Below are 21,703 nucleotides of genomic sequence, written 5' to 3' on the forward strand. Positions count from 1 at the left end.
TCACTAGGGCTAAGAGGGCGGAAGGACTTCTGGATGACCTTGTTCAGGGCCCGCACATAATCAGCATATTCTTGCAGCTCTGTCATCTGCCCCTGGTACTGCTCCAATGAAGAGGTAGTTGTTGCAAGGTCTCACCTCTCTCCAGAGAGGCACAGTATAAGCAGCGAATGGCAGTGGAACCCACACAGGTAACCCACCTATGCAAGATGGAACCCAGGGGAATCTCTTTGTTGGATACTACCCTGAGTTTCAATTGAAAAAAATTGGGGAGACATGTGCAGATTGGCATAGTCTCCAGAAGCCATTTTCCTGCAGCATCCCTCTCACAAAGCATGATACCTACATCTACAAATTTAATGTCAAACTATAAGTTTGGAAATATTTCAATAACAGTCAACATAATGCAAGATTTTTATAATGTACATAGCAGTCAAAATATGTAGAAAACAATATGAAACTGGGGGTATGCAAGCCAATGTAAGCTTTGGATCACCACAAATGATTTATGTACACCCCTCTCCAAGATGGCATTGAATTGCATTCAGTCCAGTGCTTTATTTGGACACAGGGCACTGTCAAGGGTGTGTACCTATGACAATAGCTAAAATCTACAAAAAAGACAGACCTGAGGGGGTGCACCCTGCGTTAGGCTTGATGCCACCAAAAATCACACACTTGAATATCCAAGGGAGTGTCTCTACAAGATGTCTCACAAATCTGCCTGACCCAATGCATAGTCTGACTGCAAGACACTGTCAAGTAGGTATGTCCAAGCCAATAATACACAATATATATATATATATATATATATATATATATATATATATACACACACACACACACATGAATAAGGAATTGAGTGTGTGTAACCCCCCCCCCAGTAACTTTTGGGCCACCCCAAATCATACATTCACACCTCCAGGATTGTATTTATATAGAGTCTAGCAATTATACATATTCATGGTCTCCATGACAATAAATGGATCCAACTAGTTTTCCAGAGGGCTCTGTGGAGTTTTCCAGTTAGTATGGCTGGCTCTCGTGGTGAACATGGAAGTGAGCTGGGTGGTTGAGCACCCTTTCCCAACTAGCAGTGTTATTAGAGCTCCAAGTTATTCTCTGGAGTGAGAACAACAAAGTGAGTGGGAAGATGGCTTAGCACAGGTGGAGCAGAACTACAATGAATGAAATCAAACATTGCTCAGATTCTACTCTATTCAGTGGCAGTGAAGGTGGCAAAGAAAGCTTACTTCTACTTCTCCACTGAGTCCCTATTTTGCCATCCAGCAGAGTTGTATCAGGTGGCTAAGACCTATTACACGCTGGCCCTAGGGAGGTTGTAGAGCCTGTGACTGTTTGCGAAGCATTCTGAAGACAGTATCACTTGCATCCACTGGGATTTGGATTCCACCTTTGAAGTAGGCAATTCTGACAAGGTGGCTGGAGCACCTTCTTGTTCAACGTTTTTCAATAAGTTTCAGTTGTTGTGGCCTGAGGACATGGACAAGGCACTTGGTCAGGTTCGTGCAACTACTGTGTCTTGGATCCTTACCTGTCTTGAATGATAAAACTGGGTAGAGAAGAGACACCTGGTTGAGGAAAGAGGTAATTACTGCTTTACTAGAAGAGAGGATAGATATCCTTCAATGGTAAGCCAAGAACAAAGCTTGGCTTCATATTGTGGTTAATGTGGAGTGAAATAAACCTCAGCACCCAATTCACATGTAATGTTAAGCCTGAGATCATAGCTTCTTGCTCCTACTAGGGAAGCAATGAAATAGGGTCCCAAAGACCAGAAGCAGCTGATTAGTGTGTCAATGTCCCCTGAACTTGAGCACCTGAAAGTCAGTGAGGACTCAGACAGGATCTTCAGATACTAAAGACTATCACAGAGTTTGATAATTATATATTCCACCTGCTTCACCTATTGGACTAGCGTACTGTCACAACTTTAAATGAAACTTGAAAATCCACAGATGTTTTTATTTCCATGTTCTAAAAGTGGTAACAATATTAAATATCAAACCATACACAAAGCTTTGATTTAAAGAGACTTAAAATAAAACTTTATGATTTTGATTGTTGGTGTTTTGCAACTAATTACCTGCCAAGACATCAGTGCTTCGTGCAGCTATCGTTTTCACTTTTATTATTCCTGATTCAGCAGCCTATAAAGAAAAGACAATAATTATAAGTTTGTTGTTGATGGAAGCATTTTATCCCATTCGTCAGCTGAAAAGGCTCCCACAGTAGCTTATCAAAGTCAGTAATAAGACATCTCTGACCTCAAGCTTACATTCTAAAAGCCACTTCCTAGGTTATATAGTAAGAAAACAATTCTTCATTTAATTGAAGTTAAAGTTGTAAAAAAAAAAGTTTTCTATTGCTTCAGAAATTGCTTCCCCTAAACGGGTACTTCACTACCTTTACCTTAGGGTTCTATTTATTTTAGATCATACCCATGAGCCAAAAGGGCTGTCTATGCACAACAATTATTTGCAGAATTTCTCACTCATTCAGGTTCTCTATGATATTGTTATGGGTTTGGGGTTGAGATTGATGATTTCTATGAGTCCCCTTCCAGCCTCTGATTTGGAACCTTGCTCCTGGAGGTGAGAAATTTGCTCTGCTGGCCCGATCCCCCTTTGTTAGTCTAACAGAATGGCCAGGTGAGTTAATGGGCCTAACTTGCGCCCATCAACTGGCGAATCAGCTGGGGAGATCCTATTGTTATTGAAACTCTTCAGGAGAGCCTCCCCCTCTCCTGGGGCCTAGGAGAGGCTTGAGTTTTGAGTTGAGATTGAGGAAAGACTGGGAACTGGAAGTAGGCAGAGAGGCAGGCTCCCTGCACCATTGGTAAGCCTGATGAAAAAACAAGATCTACTGGACTGCTGAGACTTTAAACCCTTCCATCTTAAACTCAGATTGGAATGTGTGGAAAATAAATAAACCATATTTCATAAAGACATCAGTCTCTGCTGACCTTCTTTCCAAGAAAACCAAAGCCTGGAGATCTCTGGAACCCTTGGAACCCCTTGAGATCTCTCACTGCTCAGAGATTGGGGAGGTGCGCAACAATATTCACAAATGCTCTAGTTAAATCCCTAGTTTAAAAATCAGTTTTGCAGGGCTGGAATGAAAGTTGTTTAAAGGATATCTCAGAGAAACATAACACAGATGCAGTTTCTGTTTAAGAAGATCCCACAAAAACCCAAACCATTTTTTTAATCTCATGCAAATTTCACACACAATTTCTATCAAAGTCTGTATTTCTATGCTCTCAACTGCATCTTGAAGAACACACATTAATGTCAAATAAACTTAACACACTACACTCTCGCTAACTCAGCAGAAAACCCAATGGAGTCACTAAAAAGATATTAAAATACCTCATCAGCTAAAATGTTAACTAAAATGTCACAGTTCTAATTTCTGAGCTCCCCAACAATTTTCCTCTACAAAAATTGTGAATTAAATAAAACCAGCCTAATCCCATACTTGTCTACCCAGAAGCAGTTCGTGTTTACTTTAATGGGACTTGCAACCAGTTACATGTGTATAGAACTGCAGTCAATGAATTCACATTTAATCATTCTCCTTATCAAGAAAGAAAGCAGATACAGTAATACCTTGCATTAACGTACTCAATGGGACCAGAGCGAGTACATAAACCGAAAATGTCCTTAAAGTGAAGCACTACCTTTTAAAACTTTTTTTACCTCTCCTTCATGCGGAGCCTCAAAGCCCCACACTAAAGCCTCTGCTGCTGCGCTGCTGCGCCTCCCAGCTGATTTGGCCGGATCGCATCCACCCCCACGCGCTAAAGCCTCTGCTGCTGCTCTGCGTTTCTGGAGAAATACAGGCATATGGAGCATGTATGTTTTAGCGGGGTATGCCTGTACTAGAGTTTTTCTGTGTGTGAAAGGAGATCTAGTCCTTTCAACGTGAAATAAGTTTTCATGACATTCTATATAGTGCAATTTTAAATCCATCAAACATGGTTTCTTTTCATGTGCGACCTTGTGAGAAACTTATACAAACTGACATGACCAACATAATTTGTTCATATTTCATTTTTATTTCTAGAGCTTCTGCAAATGGTTATGTTATAGAACACACTTTCAGTTTAAAAAACATGCAACTTTGCATGCTCAAGCACACAGAGCCTTGATTTGCCAGATTGCCTTGATTTGAATGCCAAAGTGCTGCATGTACTGGCAATTGCATGTAATAACCTTCTTAACAGCATTCACTAGTGTAATTAAATTTTCCAGTAACTCACGTGTTCTGCTATAATTAAAACGATAGGCCACCAATTAGCCTAAACTACTGCTACCACTAAATTCTTCATATCAATCATTTGTTATTACGATAGCCTTCAATTACCTTAACTCTAAACCTTATCCTGTCTCCTCACAATGACTTTTTTCCTGCAAGCAGGGACAAACTCAGTAAAAAAGGAAATCAAGGGAAGTACTGTATTTAACTAAAATGTTGTGCTAGTACAAAATTCTGCCCTCCACCTTCCACTGCACTGTCCCCAAATCTGCTCAGGAGGGTGGGGGTAAATCACAGAACAGAGTTAGGAGGGCATGAAGGAGGGAAGATCATCCTGTTGCGCAAGGAGAAACCCTTGTGGTGATGAAACAATTCTGATTAGTGCCTGTTGCTGTTGTTACGTGCCTTTAAGTCAATTACGACTTATGGTGACCCTATGAATCAGCTACCTCCAATAACATCTGTTATAAACCACCCTGTTCAGATCTTGTAAGTTCAGATCTATGGGTAAGTTCAGATCTATGGGTTCCTTATGGACCAATCCATCTCTTCTTTGGTCTTCCTCTTTTTCTACTCCCTTCTCTTTTTCCCAGCATTATTGTCTTTTCTAGTGAATCATGTCTTCTCACGATGTGTCCAAAGTTTTATAACTTCAGTTTCATCATTTTAGCTTCTAATGATTTATTTATTTATTTATTTTATTTATTATTTGATTTATATCCTGCACTTTCTCCAGGCAGGAGCCCAGGGCGGCAAACAAAAGCACTACAAACACTTTTTAAAAAATCATAAAAACAGACTTTAAAATACATTAAAACAAAACATCTTAAAAACATTTTTTTAAAAAAACTTTCAAAACATCTTTTTAAAAAAGGTTTAAAACATATATATATGCACGTAATTGCATATATGCACGTAACTGTGATTAATAAAACAGAGGTTTTTATTGTAATACCAGAACGTTTCGGCTGCCGCCTTCATCAGCTGCTAACATACAAATGCTGTTACCAAGGTGGCAGTTATAGAGCTTTGAGAATAGAAAGCTCAGAGGGGCTTCATTTGGAGAAGCTAAGTGATGCTGGTACTGTCCTCCAGGTTCAGGCCATGTGGTGCCAAGATATATATATCTTCACTAATACGCAAAAAACCTTGCAGTTTAAGAATGTACCTATAGCCCACAGATATTTCTACCAAACTTTAAAAAGCAGGGAAATTGGGCAGCTATAGAGAATGCACCAGGGGAGCAGGAGACCTGACCTCCTCTCTGAGACATTGTACTGCCCTACAAAGTTGTCAAAATGCAAACACAATTTGGGTTGGTCTTTCACAGTCCAATCCACTTCCTGTGTAGCTTGGAAGAATTTGGAGAAAAGCTAAAGAACAACAAAACAATCATAATGCCAAAATATAATTTAAATAACATCCCAGAAGAATATAAAGATCAAATAGGGAACAGATTTGAGGCTTTAAATTTAGTTGATAGAGAACCAGAAGAACTATGGATTGAAGTCGGAGACATTACCAGGGAAGAATGCAAAAAGACAATACTTCTAGTTAAAAAGAGAGAAAGACCTCAATGGATGACTGAAGAAACTCTTAAAATGGTTAGAGAAGCAAAAGCAAAAGGAGATAAAAAACATGGTCAGAATCCTAAATGCAATAATATAGCGACTAGTACATAGGGACAAAGAGAACTATTACAATAGTTATTGTATAGAAATAGAAAAGGACAACAAAAAAGGTAGAACAAGAGCCCTGTTCCAAAAGATTAAATTAAATTAAATTAAAGGGAAATTCAACCCAAGAGTAGGGATGTTTAATAATCAACAGGGAAACACACTGACTGACAGACATGGAATAAAAGGAAGATGGAAGAAACACACTGAGGAACTCTATAAAAAAGATGCAAGGATGACAAATTTGTTCATGGAGGAACCATATTATGAAGAACCAGAAATTTTAGAATATGAGGTGAAAGCTCTTAAAATACTTGGAAGAAACAAATCACCAGGAACAGATGGCATACCAATAGAGTTGCTACAAGTTACTGAGACTGAATCTCTCCAAATCTTGACAAAAATTTGTCAAGAAATATGGAAAACTAAAAAATGTCCCACAGACTGGAAGCATTCAATATACATCCCAGTTCCAAAGAAAGGGGATCCCAAGGAATGCAGTAATGATTATACAGCCACAAGAGTGGCTCTATACTATAGCCAGCGTGGATTTACCACATTCCGCTGTGTTAAATTGAAAATACCCCCATGCCATTCTGATGCTTCCCATAAGCTAATTTCAAAACAAAACCTTACAAAACTGTTACAAATGTTTCCAAATTCTTCCAAGCCACACAGGAAATGGATTGGACTGTGAAAGACCAACCCAAATTGTCTTTCCATTTTTACAAATTTGTAGGGCAGTACAATATCTCAGCCAGTAATGATTTGAAATGAATGCTGATGAAAGTTCAAGAGGAAAGCACAAATGCAGGACTACAGCTGAACGTCAAGAAGACTAAAGTAATGACAACAGAAGATTTATGTAACTTTAAAGTTGACAATGAGGACATCCAACTTGTCCAGGATTATCAATATCTTGGCACAGTCATTAACCAAAATGGAGACAATAGTCAAGAAATCAGAAGAAGGCTAGGACTGGGGAGGGCAGTGGTGAGAGAACTAGAAAAGGTCCTCAAATGCAAAGATGTATCACTGAACACTAAAGTCAGGATCATTCAGACCATGGTATTCCCAATCTCTATGTATGGATTTAAAAGTTGGACAGTGAAAAAAGCAGATAAGAGAAAAATCAACTCATTTGAAATGTGGTACTGGAGGAGAGCTTTGTGGATACCATTGACTGCAAAAAAGACAAATACTTGGGTGTTAGAACAAATTAAACCAGAACTATCATCTGTTTAACATCTATATCAAGTCCTTCGGAGCAGTCATCAGGAGATTTGGGGCAAGGTGTCAGCAGTATACTGACAATACCCAGCTCTGTTTTTCTGTAACATCTGAATCGGGAGAAGCCGTACAAGCCCTGGACAGCTGCATGGACTTGGTGGTGGGCTGGATGAGGGCCAAATAAACTGAGTCTGAATCCTAGCAGGACGAAGGCACTGTGGGTTGGTGGTTCCCGAGTTCAGATTGCTCAGTTGCCTGCTTTGGATGGGGTCGTACTCCATCTGAAAGAGCAGGTCCGTAGCTGGGGATGCTGCTGGATCCATCATTGTCGCTAAAGGCCCAAGTGACTTCAGTGGCAAGGAGTGCCTTTTACCAGCTTTGGTGGTAAGACACCTGCGGCAGTTTCTGGACCGGGATAGCCTAAACACTGTTGTCCACCCACTGGTAACCTCCAGGCTGGTTTACTGTAATGCACTCTATGTCTGGCTGCCCTTGAGGTTAGTCAGGAAGCTGCATCTGGTGCAAAATGTGGTGGCAAGACTGCTCACTGGGGCAGGGTATCGCCAACATATCACTGCGCTGCTGAAATTTATTTATTTATTTATTTTATTTTTAAAACTTATATACCGCCCGACTAGCAATAGCTCTCTGGGCGGTGAACATAAATACAATAAAATACAATATAGTACAAAAACACCACAATCTAAAAATCAAATTTCACAATCTAAAACTGTATAAGATAAGATCAAATTATAAACAGTACAATCATTAACAAAAAATTAATTAAAATGCCTTGGAGAAAAGAAAGGTTTTAACTTGGCGCCGAAAGGATGATAGTGTCGGCACCAAGCTGACCTCCTCGGGGAGACTATTCCATAGTTCGTGGGCCACCACTGGGAAGGCCCTAGCTCTTGTCACTGCCCTCCGGGCCTCCCTATGGGTCGGGACCCGGAAGAGGGCCTTCGTAGCAGACCGTAGTGCACGAGCCAGTTCATAACGGGAGAGGCGTTCCGACAGATATTGAGGTCCCGCGCCGTATAAGGCTTTATAGGTTAATACCAACACTTTGAATTTGGCCCGGAAGCGTATTGGAAGCCAGTGCAAGCGGGCCAGAATAGGTGTTATATGGTCAGATCGCTTCGTTCTTGTTAGCAATCTGGCCGCTGCATTTTGCACCAGCTGTAGCTTCCGAACCGTCTTCAGAGGTAGCCCTACGTAGAGTGCATTACAGTAATCCAAACATGAGGTTACCAGAGCATGTACTACTGATGTAAGATCCTCCTTACTCAGGTAGGGACGTAGCTGGGCTACCAATCGAAGTTGGTAGAACGCATTCCGTGCCACCGAGGCTACATGAGCCTCAAGTGACAGGGAAGAGTCTAGAACGACTCCCAGACTACGAACCTGTTCCTTTAGGGGGAGTGTAACCCCATCCAGGACAGAATTGCACTGGCTGCTCATTTGCTACCAAGCCAAGTTCAAGATTCTAGTTTTGGTGTGCAAAGCCCTATACAGCTTGGGACCAGGATACGTGAAAGACCATATATACCCAGTCGATCACTGTGCTGTGTAGGTGAGGGCCTCCTGTAGATTTTATTTTGATTTGATTTGATTTATATCCCACCCTTCCTCCCAGCAGGAGCCCAGGGCGGCAAACAGAAACGCTAAAAACACTTTAAAACATCATAAAAAGACCTTAAAATACATTAAAACAAAACATTAAAATCATTTTTAAAAAGCTTTAAAAACATCTTTAAAAACAAAAAAAGAGTTAAAAATATATTATTAAAGAAAAAATATTAAAAGCAATTCTAACACAGACACAGACTGGGATAGGTTTCAACTTAAAAGGCTTGTTGAAATAGGAAAGTCTTCAAAAGGCACCGAAAAGATACCAGAGATGACGCCTGCCTAATATTTAAGGGGAGGGAATTCCACAGGATAGGTGCCGCCACACTAAAGGTCCATTTCCTATATTGTGCAGAACAAACTTCCTGATAAGATGGTATCTGCAGGAGGCCCTCACCTGCAGAGCACAGTGATCGACTGGGTATATATAAGGGGTAAGACAGTCTTTCAGGTATCCTGGTCCCAAGCTGTATAGGGCTTTGTACACCGAAACTAGAACCTTGAACTTGGCCCAGTAGCAAATGGGCAGCCAGTGCAATTCTTTCAGCAGCGAGGTAACATGTTGGTGATACCCTGCCCCAGTGAGCAGTCTCACCACTGCATTTTGCACCAGCTGCAACTTCCGGACCAACTTCGAGGGCAGCCCCACATAGAGCGCATGACAGTAATCCAGCCTGGAGGTTACCAGTGGGTGGACAACAGTGTTTAGGCTATCCCGGTCCAGAAACGGCTGCAACTGTCTTATCAGCCGAAGCTGGAAAAAGTCACTCCTAGCCATGGAGGTCACCTGGGCCTCTAGCGACAAAGATGGATCCAGGAGCCCCCCAAGACTACGGACCTGCTCTTTCAGATGGAGTACAACTCCATCCAAAGGAGGCAACTGACCAATTATCTGATACCATCTTATCAGGAGGTCTGTTCTGCACAACATAGGAAATGGACTTTTAGTGTTGTGGCACCTACCCTTTGGAATTCCCTTTGCTTTAATATTAGACAGGTGCCATCTCTGTTATCTTTTCGGTGCCTATTGAAGACCTTCTTTCAACAAGCCTTTTAAGATGAGACCTTGTCCCAGTCTGCGTCTGTGTTGGAAATGCGTTTTATTATACAGCCACGATGGATTTTTCAGCATGGATTTTTCACATTCCGCAATGTTAAATTGAAAATACCCCCACATGCCATTCTGATGCTTCCCATAAGCTCATCTCAAAACAAAACCTTACAAAACTTATAGTTCTGAACTCAGAAACGCTTGCTTAACAACCCTCTCAATTTTCATGGCGATACACAAAACAGTCAGAGAGAATCGAGAGTTTCTAAAGTCTAAAAAGAGAGAGAAAAACCTCAGAGCCCTTTTGGACTTTTTTCTGACAGAGTTCTCATAATCTGTTGAAATTCATTAAAAATCAGCCATGTTCACAGAGTACCTGTAATCCTAACATTGACCTTGCCCCATACTCTGACCTTCATCTACTGCAGTTTAAAAGTTAAAAAAAATGCCTGGTTGATTTTTAATTAATTTAAGAAATTTTGGCTGGAAGCCTATCATAACGCGAGGCATGCTCAGTAAGGACCAACTGTCAGTGTTCTAAAAGCCTCACAGCTGCTGGGCTTGGCTAATAAGAGGGCCACACCCACACCAGACTTGATTTCACATGAGACAGTCATGGCTTCCCTCAAAGAATCCTGGGAAGTGTAGTTTGTACCGCAGTCTGCTCCTGATCTTGTTTTTGCAGAAACTATGGAACTTCTACATTGAACATAACTACAAACTGCCTATAGGTATATATTAACATCACACATGCTATTGCACCTTCCTGATAGATAAAAATTACTTTTACTATCTCACAGGAACATGTCGATCTATAGTATGTGAATAAAATAGATGGGGGGAGGAATCAAATCTTGGACAAACCAAAAATATATTTTATTACCACAATAGTAGTGTTAATGCTTTCTGATGCTTCACTGAATGGGCAGAACAGGTAACACACAATCAACTGAGAAATGCTGCAACATGAGGAATAATTGAATTTGAACAATTCTTCCATGTAGTTAATAAAAATAAGGAGCTCAAGTTTCTTCCTCTACTATGAAATCCAGAAAATACCCACAGTCCCTTACTTGTTTTTTACTCCCAGATGGTTGTCATTTAGTAACAAGAAAAATAATTAAGTGGTTCCACCTGTATCTTATTTTGGGTTGCCGTGATATATACACATGCTTAATATTCTGTTCTTTGAGGCGTTTATATTGTTGTAAGCGGTCTGCTCATTTGAACTTCTCGATAGCCTGCAGTGCAAGTCATAGATTGATTTAGAGATGTTATATGTATGATTTTACATGTTTATATAAGTAAATTTGTCCCTGCTCTTTTATTTGTTTATAGCCCCCGATGAAGGTGTAAAAACCTAGAGGCTGAAATGAGTCGCGTTTGAAGACACAATAAATTTCTATTTTTCTAGCATCTTGGCTTTTGCCCTCTATTTTTTCCTAGCCCAACGGTAGGCATGTATCATTATTATGTATATACAGCCATCCATGCAAATGAGGCTTTACAAATTATGAGAGGACAAGTCCCTTCCCCAAAGGGCTTAAAACATAAAAGGTGGCACAAAGGAGACAAGGGCCGTGGGCACGCTAACCACTTGAAAAACAGCAAAAATAGTTTTTCTGGCTGAAGTTTGAAGCAGCTGTGGCCTCGGCGACACACCTCCCACTGCTGCCTTCAAAACTGCCCACAGCAAAGTGCTGGACCAAACATTGTCTCTGCCTGAGCCGCCTACAGCAACGTGGAGGGACAACAGGTTGATCCACCAATCAACTGCAAAATCTGTCTGAAGCTGAATTTTTAAAAAATGCACTGGAGCTGATCTGACCAGGATTTAGAGTAAAAAGGGGTTGTACTCCCATTTTCAGAAAACAGAAGTGGAGACAGATTGGAACTGGCACAACAGTGTGTCTCTACCCAGATATGTGTAAACAATCTCCATAAAAAGTACTAAACTGAGCAAAAAAAAATAATGAAAGGGACCAAAGGGGATGGGACCAGGGGGTGGGGGAAAGAAGAAAAGGAACAAAAATATATTTAAATATTTTCTACAGTGCATCTGTGTCAATGAGCTAAACTAGTATGTGCACTGCTGAAAAAATCCAAGCCCCTTTTCAGTATTCCTATTACCTTGCCTAATATTTCACCACACCAATGCCTGTATTCCTAGATAGCAGATACCTCTGCGCAGCAGCAACCTGAACCTTCAATAAAACTGCAATCCTAGTTCAGAATCTTTAAGCTGCTGACTCAGCTAGAAAGGCAATGCTACTCAAATTTGTTTATGCTGATGGTCCAAATGAAAGCAGGAAAGTGGGAGATGGGGAAAGAGAACTAATGTCAGCCACATCTAGTAATTACAATAAGCTAACTTGCTGAGGATAATAAAATAAATGGCTTAACTGCATTTAAAAGAGTGAAGCTTTCTTTACTAGTTTCTCAAAGGAAAGTGTTCTAAAAAGATATTTGATATAGGGCTCTAAACCAAGGATGTTGTAGAACCTTTTTCCCTACACTATAGACAACTTCCATTGTAGCAAAAGCAGAAGCCAATTAAAGCAGATGTTATACCTGCACATAAAAGAATAATTATCATGGTATTGCTCAGCATAGATAAAACCTGGCTTTCTTCAACAAGTGTATTAATAGTGTGTGGCATAAGACTCCATATGTAGTGGAGTTCACAGACTATTTGAGAGATCCTCCTGAATGTATGCTTGGATTTTTAAATATACCATAATACCTCAGTTAACAAATCTTCAGGAATGAAGCTACTTTTAACTAAGGCTTTTTTAAAGATGAAACTGACAAGCTTTGCTATGTATAAACTTTCAAGCCTGTGCCTTTGCTTTAAGATGAAACTGACTAGCCACTACTATCAATAAACTGATAAGCCTGTAGCTTGGCTTTGCTAAGCTGAACCCATAAGCCTGTGTGTTTGGCTTTGCATTAAAGAGATCTCTTGCTTTCTCCCAGGGCTGGAGAGGGAAGGATCGAATACGACTTGGGGGGTCAGGGGCTAGGAGCCAGGTAGGCACCTTTTAAAGCCCCTGCTGAAGCCCCCCACCATCTATGGGCTGGTGTAGGAACCTGTCCCTATTCTTTTTATGTAATTCCTACCTCTGGTACCAAAGTTTCTGTTAAATAGGTAATGTCCAGAACCACATCTACTTTGCTAACTGAGGTATTAACGTACCCCATCTAGTCCTAAAGTTATTATTGTCACACTTGGAAAAAGATTGGCAATCTAACTTAGTTCATAAAAGTGTTTCCTATTCTTTCTATTTCTGTTGTGCCCATTCTGTTTCTAAGGTTCTTAAGACCATCTCAGGATTCTGAGTGCCAGCTCAGTATTTTGAACATCTGCATTTAGTTATAATATCATCTGAGGAATGTAATTCCAGTAGAAATGTTGTGTATTACTGTATTAGCAGTATCAGGTATTTTTGGTCATTGCAGTTGTTTGTAATACTGAGAAGATATGGGAACTTTACATGGCAACATTACAGCAGAAGCCTAAAGTGAAGTTTTCTTAGATCTAATTTACATGAACAAGCTGGGAGTGCACAGAGAGGGTGGAGGCTGCCTGAAACTGTATCACTGTGCAGTGAGTTGCATGTAGCATGTTGCTCATATATAATGACTGCTCACATCTCTTACAAACTGCATAAAAAGCAGGAGAAACTACATATCCAACAATACAGACACAGCTTACTCAGTGTTAAGGCAAACCGAGATAATTAATGCATAATTATATGCAAATTGTTATCAATCAAAGGCAACAGATTTTTAGTTTGTAAAGGTATCCAACGCAACCCTCAATGTTTGGGGAAAAAATACCCAACCCTTAAAATGGCTACTAAACCTGAATGCCCACTTACAATTCCCTGGGCTCCTTCTAGGCAGAAAGAGATATAAAAAATAGGGCAAGATCCAATGTAGCACAAGCTACACTAGAGCAACAGTGCTTCTCCTTCATCTCCTCACCCGTGCAGCCCTCCTGAGCCCCCAAAATCTGCTCTGGAAGGTAAACCTAGATTACCTAGAAGTCCTACTGCATTCAGTGAGACTTCCTCTTTAATAGATATGCATATAATTGCTTTTAGCAGATTTTCTTTTTGCTAAAATGCACAAGACAGGACTGTTAGAAGCTACATAAAGTGAGTTCTTCATTATAACCATAACACCTGGCAAATGGTGTACCGTTATATTGATCTGAATGGTAGTGAAATACTAAAAACCCACCTGCTAACAAAGTTATATGTATAGAATTGGTTGATGGTCCTTGCAGTTCAATCCTAATTTAAAAACTAGACATGTAGTACAGGCTAATGGAGAACAAAGACTACTTTATATCCTCCTCCCCTATGTTTGTCTTTTCAACTACTTCAAGTCATGAATATATATCCTACAAAAAGAAAAGAAAATAATAGGATCTGACTTTAGCATATGAAAAAAATGTATTTCCCAAGGAGTCCACTTTCTGCTAGCCCTGATTTTCTACAATATTACATCTTGATATCCAGATCTGTAACCTGTTATAGAAACTAGAGAAAAAAACTGTAGAGGAGTAGAACTTATTCCCAAGTTTTGTTCTTAAAACTTAGGAGACTTGCCACTGAAATCTGCCTTAAAGGCTGTCAAATCCTCCATCAGATCAGAATTATTTCACTCCTATTCACATTCTTCAGCCCTATCCAAGATACTGCCTACTACTCCTGCTCCCACCAACTTGGCAAATCCACAAAATCTGATTGATGTATGATCAGTGGTGGGTTGCAGTTGAACGTAGGGACATTTTTTGCATGGAACGCTTTAGTTTCAACTCTCAGCTCCAATTAATACAGTGGCTACCAACACTGAATGCCCACTCACAATCCCCTGGACTCCTTCTGGGAGGAAGGGCAGGATATAAATTTAATAAATAAATAAATAGGACAAGATCCAATGTAGCACAAGCAGTTGTCCACTGGAGAAACAGTGCTTCTCCTTCATCTCTTCACCTCTACAGCCCTCCCGAACCCCCAAAATCTGCTCTGGAAGGTGAACCTAGATTATCTGGAAGTCCCATTGCATTCAGTCAGACTTTCTCTTGAGCAGATTTACACAGAATTGCACTTAGTGGAAAAATTGCTTACAGTACTATTATCCCCCCCCCCCAAAAAAAACTTACGTGGGAGAAACCTTAATTGGTTTCTTAGTTTGTGTCTTGTAGGTTAAAACTCAGGATTTTAAATATACCTATTAACACTTTCAGTATCAAAGTGGACACTGAAAGTTTATGCTAAACACAGCAAAGCACTGGAACCTCAGGTAAACACATTAAAGAGGGGTTTTTTTTGCATCAGATAACATGTTTGTTTATTTTCACCATATCCACCTTAATGGAACATGAGAAAAACATCACCACAATCTTAGCAGCTTGATTTTATAGTGAGCTACCCAAGCTCAGCACCTTTCCCATTGCAATTTGTTGAGCCATTCTGAATTTTGATAAGATGTTTGCGAATTCATGCTTTCCTTAAGTTGTCTACATAACAAGCATTGTTGTTAGAGAATTAGCCAAAAGGGGAGTGGAGAAGCTATATTCCCATCTTGGATTTGTGTGAGGTACTCTTCAGATATGATGACGGAATATCGTAGACATTGTCAAAACAATAGGAAAGTGCTGATTGTTATTGTATTGTTATTGAAAGATGTTCCTGTTACTTTTTTAACAATGTTAATATTTTGTTCCCCCTCTACGATGCACACCTTAACATGGTAAGGAGGGTAGAAAAGCTAAGAGCAATGCATTCAGAAATCTAGACCAAGAGGCAAGACTCCTAGCAGGGGCACCCAAGGCGGAATGGTCAAAGCTGAAACACCAGACTAAGATGCATCCACTCAGAGGAAGGCAATGGTAAACCACCTCTGAATATCTCTTACCACAAAAACCCTATGAACAGAGTATCCAAAATGCAACACGAGATAGTGCTGGAAGATGAGACCCCTAGGTATGAAGGCACTCACCGAGCTACTGGGGAAGAACAAAGGACAAGTACGAGTAGCGCTGTGACTAATGACGCAGCTGGGTCAAAGCTGAAAGGAAGCCCAGAGTTGTACGACACGCACAATAGGAACATGGAATGTGAGAAGCATGAACCAGGGAAAGTTAGAAATTGTCAAGCAAGAAATGGAACACATCAACATTACAATACTTGGTGTGAGCAAACTAAAATGGACGGGAATAGGACATTTCCAATCAGGCAACTACAAAATATTTTATGCAGGAAATGAGAAATTAAGAAGAAATGGGGTTGCTTTAATAGTGAGAAGTGATGTAGCAAGAGCAATTAGGAGCTACAACGCAAGGTCTGAGCGAGTGATATCAATGAGATTAAATGGGAAACCTATCAACATAACCATCATCCAACTCTATGGTCCAACAGCAAACAAAGAAGAAGAGGAAATGGAGAGATTCTAGACAGAAGTACAGGAAGAAATTGATCACACACCAAAACAGGATGCTCTGATAAACATGGGGGACTGGAATTCAAAAGTAGGGAACAGAGAAGAATTAGGAATTGTGGGGAAATGGGGCGTAGGAGATAGAAATGAAGCAGGAGAAAGACTTATTGAATTCTGTGAAGCCAATAATTTGTTTCTTGTGAACACATTTTTTGAGCAACCGAAAAGACGACTGTACACATGGACATCACCAAATGGTCAATATAGGAATCAAATTGATTATATAATTGGTAGCAGAAGATGGAGAAGTTCCATACTTTCTGCAAAAACAAGACCAGGAGCAGACTGCGGTATAGATCATGAACTGATCGTATCAAAAATCAGACTAAAGCTAAAGAACAAAGCAATCATAATGCCAAAATACAATTTAAATAACATCCCAGAAGCATATAAAGATCAAATAAGAAACAGGTTTGAGGCTTTAAACTTAGTTGACAGAGAACCAGAAGAACTATGGAATGAAGTCAGAGACGTTATCAGGGAAAATTGTAAAAAGACAATACCTCTAGTTAAAAAGAGAGACAGACATCAATGGATGACTGAAGAAACTTTTCAAATGGTTAAAGGGAGAAGGAAAGCAAAAGCAAAAGGAGATAGAAACACAGTCAGAACCCTAAAAGCAACAATACAGCAACTAGTACGTAGGGACAAAGAGAACTATTACAATAGTTACTGTATAGAAATAGAAGACGACAACAAAAAGGGTAGAACAAGAGCCGTTCCAAAAGATTACAGAAATTAAAGGGAAATTCAACCCAACAGTAAGGATGTTGAATAATCAACAGGGGAACACACTGAATGACCAAGATGAAATAAAAGGAAGATGGAAGCAGTACACTGAAGAACTCTATAAAAGAGATGCCAGGATGACAGATTCATTCACGGAGGAACTGTATGATGAAGAACCAGAAATTTTAGAATGCGAGGTGAAAGCTGCTCTTAAAATACTTGGAAGAAACAGATCACCAGGAATAGATGGCATACCAACAGAGTTGCTACAAGCTACTAAGACCGAATCAGTCCAAATTATGACTAAAATCTGAGAAGAAATATGGAAAACTAAACAATGGCCCACAGACTGGAAGCGGTCAATATACATCCCAATTCCAAAGAAAGGGGATCCCAGGGAATGCAGGAAATATCGAACTATTGCCTTAGTAACCCATGCAAGTAAAGTAATGCTCAAATTCTACAATGAAGGCTCTTACCATATATGGAGTGAGAAATGCCAGACGTCCAAGCTGGATTTAGAAAGGGAAGAGGTACCAGAGATCATACCGCAAACATACGTTGGATAATGGAAAGGACCAAGAAATTTCAGAAGAAAATCACCCTGTGCTTTATAGATTACAGCAAAGCCTTTGACTGTGTAGATCATGAAAAACTATGGAATGCTTTAAAAGAAATGGGGGTGTCACAGCATCTGATTGTCCTGATGTGCAACCTATATTCTGGACAAGAGGCTAGTGTGAGGACAGAATATGGAGAAACCGATTGGTTCCCCATCGGAAAGGGTGTGAGACAGGGGTGTATTTTATCACCCTATTTATTTAATCTATACGCAGAACATATCATACGGAAAGCAGGATTGGACCAAGATGAAGGAGGTGTGAAAATTGGAGGGAGAAATATCAATAATTTAAGATATGCAAATGATAACATACTACTAGCAGAAACCAGTAATGATTTGAAACAAATGCTGATGAAAGTTAAAGAGGAAAGCACAAAAGCAGGACTACAGCTGAACGTCAAAAAGACTAAAGTAATGACAACAGAAGATTTATGCAACTTTACAGTTGACAATGAGGACATTGAACTTGTCAAGGATCAATACCTCGGCACAGTCATTAACCAAAATGGAGATAATAGTCAAGAAATCAGAAGAAGGCTAGGTACTGGGGAGGGCAGCTGTGAGAGAACTACACTAAAATGAACACTGAACACTAAAGTCGCGATCATTCAGACCATGGTATTTCCAATCTCTATGTATGGATGTGAAAGTTGGACAGTGAAAAAAGCGGATAAGAGAAAAATCAACTCATTTGAAATGTGATGTTGGAGAAGAGGTTTGCGAATACCATGGACTGCAAAAAAGACAAATAATTGGGTGTTAGAACAAATTAAACCAGAACTATCACTAGAAGCTAAAATGATGAGACTGAGGTTATCATACTTTGGACACATAATGAGAAGACATGCTTCATTAGAAAAGATAATAATGCTTGGAAAAACAGAAGGAAGTAGAAAAACAGGAAGGCCAAAGAAGAGATGGATTGATTCCATAAAGGAAGCCACAGACCTGAACTTACAAGATCTGAACAGGGTGGTTCATGACAGATGCTCTTGGAGGTCACTGATTCATAGGGTCGCCATAAGTCGTAGTCAACTTGGAGGCACATAACAACAACAATATTTTGTTATTTAATTTTTTGTACACTGTATTGTTCTTTTATGGTGTGTATTTTGTATTTGTTTTTGTGAGCTGCCTTGAGGGCCTTTTTGGCCAAAAGGCAGCATAGAAATAAACCATAACACAACATTTCCACAATCAAGAGTTTTTACAGTAGTCAGTATCATAAAACAGGTATGGGAGCCAAATCTGGCCCCTGGAACTTTCCCCAAGCCACACTCCTTACCAGCCCTGCATTGTACTCTCCTTTAGTGCTTTTCCTGTCTGGAATGTGTCCTTGAACTCTGATTATACTTCAGAACCCTGGTACTACTGATGAAGATAAGTGGGGGGTGTATGAGTGTGTGTACAAACTTATACTATTTAAAGGTAACATTCACATTTGTTGTTCTCCCCATTTTTTCCTCTGGTTCCTAGAAGACTACCAAGAAGGAACCATGGCTTTTGGGGCAAAAATGGTTCCCCACCCTGTCCTAAAACAACTACATTTGTTTACACAGAAACAATATGATTTCCGCCATGCCCCTTCTATGCTAAGCTTCCGCCGGGCCTTGAAGACCTGGCTCTTCAGGCAGGCTTTTGGGGTGGGTTAGGTTTCTTACTGTTATGGTTTTAAATTTTAATGTTTTAATGTATTGTTTTATCTTGTACGTCGCCCAGAGTGGCTGGACAACCAGCCAGATGGGCGACTAATAAATTAAATAAATAATAATAATAATAATAGACTGCTAATTCATATTATTGGGTAGGAACTCCAGCATATCAGGTCTGTCTCTCTGAGGAATCTGCTGGGAACAGGGACACAATATGACCCCTTTTCTGCCACCCCCTCAAGTAATGGGTAAGCAGAAGGGCAGACTCCAGAGATGGCCAGAATTCTGACAGTGCAGCTCTATGAATGTTTACTCAGCCCCAGTGGGTTTAGAGGGGCTTACTCCCAAGTAAGTATACACAGCATTGTAGCTTAGTTGCATATTAGTCTAAGTGAGATATTCCCTCCTACACGGCAGTCTAGAATCCAGGCTCAATGGCAAGTGCAAGGAGGTTGATGCTATCTTCCACACTGACCATCCCGTCACATCAGACTGTGTTTCTTAGACAATGCGCTCTGGCCCCATACCCCCTTTGAGATTTATCCACATCTCTAACACTTCATTGTAGCTAAATGACAATAGAGTAAAAAAATGGAGACATATTGGCTTATATGAGCACGAACATTACCTCTGAAGATGGAACTAGCATAAACTAAGGAACAGAATATACTCTGGATATGGCTAGGATGTTACAAAGTGGAAAATAAAGCACTAAGGCTACTTTACAATACACTTCTCTTGCAAACTGAAACCAGCGGATTAAGTATTATAATATTATCAGTTATGGTTTACAGGATTTAAAGATGTAATAGGGGATGTTTCTAAGAGCATGTGAAGTAGAACAGAAAAATTTGGTCATTGATCAAACTTATGAATAAAACAGTTTGTCACTAATCAATACTGAATGGGATGGCATTTGCTTTAAGTCCTGAAATATGTAGTTTTGAATCATAAAGCAAATTTTACACAGTATTCCAAGATAATAAGATGACAAAGCCACACTCTATACATGCCTCAACTCATACATTCAGAAAGAGATGACAGTAAATGCAGTGCAGGAAACCCACTCATTATCCTTCTTGGTCTAAAAGACCTTTTCTACTTATTGCATAAATTTGAATTTATATAACCATCTGTACTATATCCTTCTTGAAGTACTGGGTTGTATTCCTGTACAACTGTAGCTTTACCAAGGTCTGAAAAGAAAGAAAATGACTCAAAATAAAAAACCGCTAAGAGGGAGATGCCGGTCTCTAAACAAATCCAACTAAAAAAAATAAAGTACTCAGGATAACAGTATTGAAAGGTGGACTATTTCTTATACACACAATGTTCCTTACACACTGTTTGTATATAAAAAAGAGTATTTCCATATCTTAACAGGAATACAGAGCAAAAGATCTTATGAAGTTGAAGTGTGTCCAGACAAAATAATAATTTCAAACATTTGCTAATAAGTAGCCACTTCATAAATAGAGTTCCGAACATCCTTTACCCTCCTCCAAAAAAAAGAAGCCAATAAAATATTCACTACTACATTCTGTAATTTCCCATCATTATTCATATAGGAAAGCTATTATTATTTAATATGCAGAACTGATCAGTAATTACTGGCAATTGTCTCTTAGCATGTCAGGTAATTATCTACATATGGGAGACAAAAAGCTTATCACATAATTGATACTATATATGAACTCAATAGCACACAGAAATAAGATACATCTCACTCCCAAAATATAACTCAAAATTCTGAAGTCCTACCAAAGGCTGAAAATATACATATGTAAACCAACCCACCCTCTTAATTCATACATACTCACACCCCTCACAAATAGCATCATCCTAGACACAAGAATGCAGTTCGAAGTGTCACTTTCAAATGCAATATACACCAGAAACATGTTTTTCTATTGCTAGTAAAACAGGAACACTTTGAAGATATGTTTGTGTAACACAATCCTCTTTTTGATTATGCGAACAGATGCTACTATGTGTCATGCCTTGAAAACCACTAAACTTGTCTCCAAACAGGAACCTCACCTTTCTCCAAGTTATCTAATGATAACAGATGACAGCCACAGTACACAGGCTGTTATGTTCAAGGATAATACATTTTGAGCGGCATCAGTTACCCCAAAAACGCACCACTGCTGGGCACAGAACAGTACACTAAAAAGTTCGTCCACTAGAAATTGAAGCCTTGGAAGAATGAGGTGCAACCGAGAACTGCTGGCGAAGCAAGGGCAGAAAGTGCTGCACTCGGACGACTGTGGCTAAGGGGTCCAGACACTGCAATGTATACCAGCCATTGGTATGTTTTACCTTG

At 39.7% G+C, this 21,703-nt stretch overlaps 1 protein-coding gene across 4 annotated transcripts in view; it reads right to left on the minus strand.

Annotated features, from left to right (window-relative positions):
* The window catches only part of MON2 (MON2 homolog, regulator of endosome-to-Golgi trafficking), a 165,064-nt gene that overhangs the window by 142,746 nt on the left and 615 nt on the right, over positions 1 to 21,703 (minus strand). For all 4 annotated transcript variants that reach the window (XM_061639850.1, XM_061639849.1, XM_061639851.1 and 1 more), the window contains exon 2: positions 2,105 to 2,168. In XM_061639850.1, coding sequence (XP_061495834.1) covers positions 2,105 to 2,168 — 64 coding nt within the window. The remainder of the gene's footprint in view (positions 1 to 2,104; positions 2,169 to 21,703) is intronic.

The sequence above is a fragment of the Rhineura floridana genome, chromosome 8, assembly GCF_030035675.1.
Source record: "Rhineura floridana isolate rRhiFlo1 chromosome 8, rRhiFlo1.hap2, whole genome shotgun sequence".
Taxonomy (NCBI): domain Eukaryota; kingdom Metazoa; phylum Chordata; class Lepidosauria; order Squamata; family Rhineuridae; genus Rhineura; species Rhineura floridana.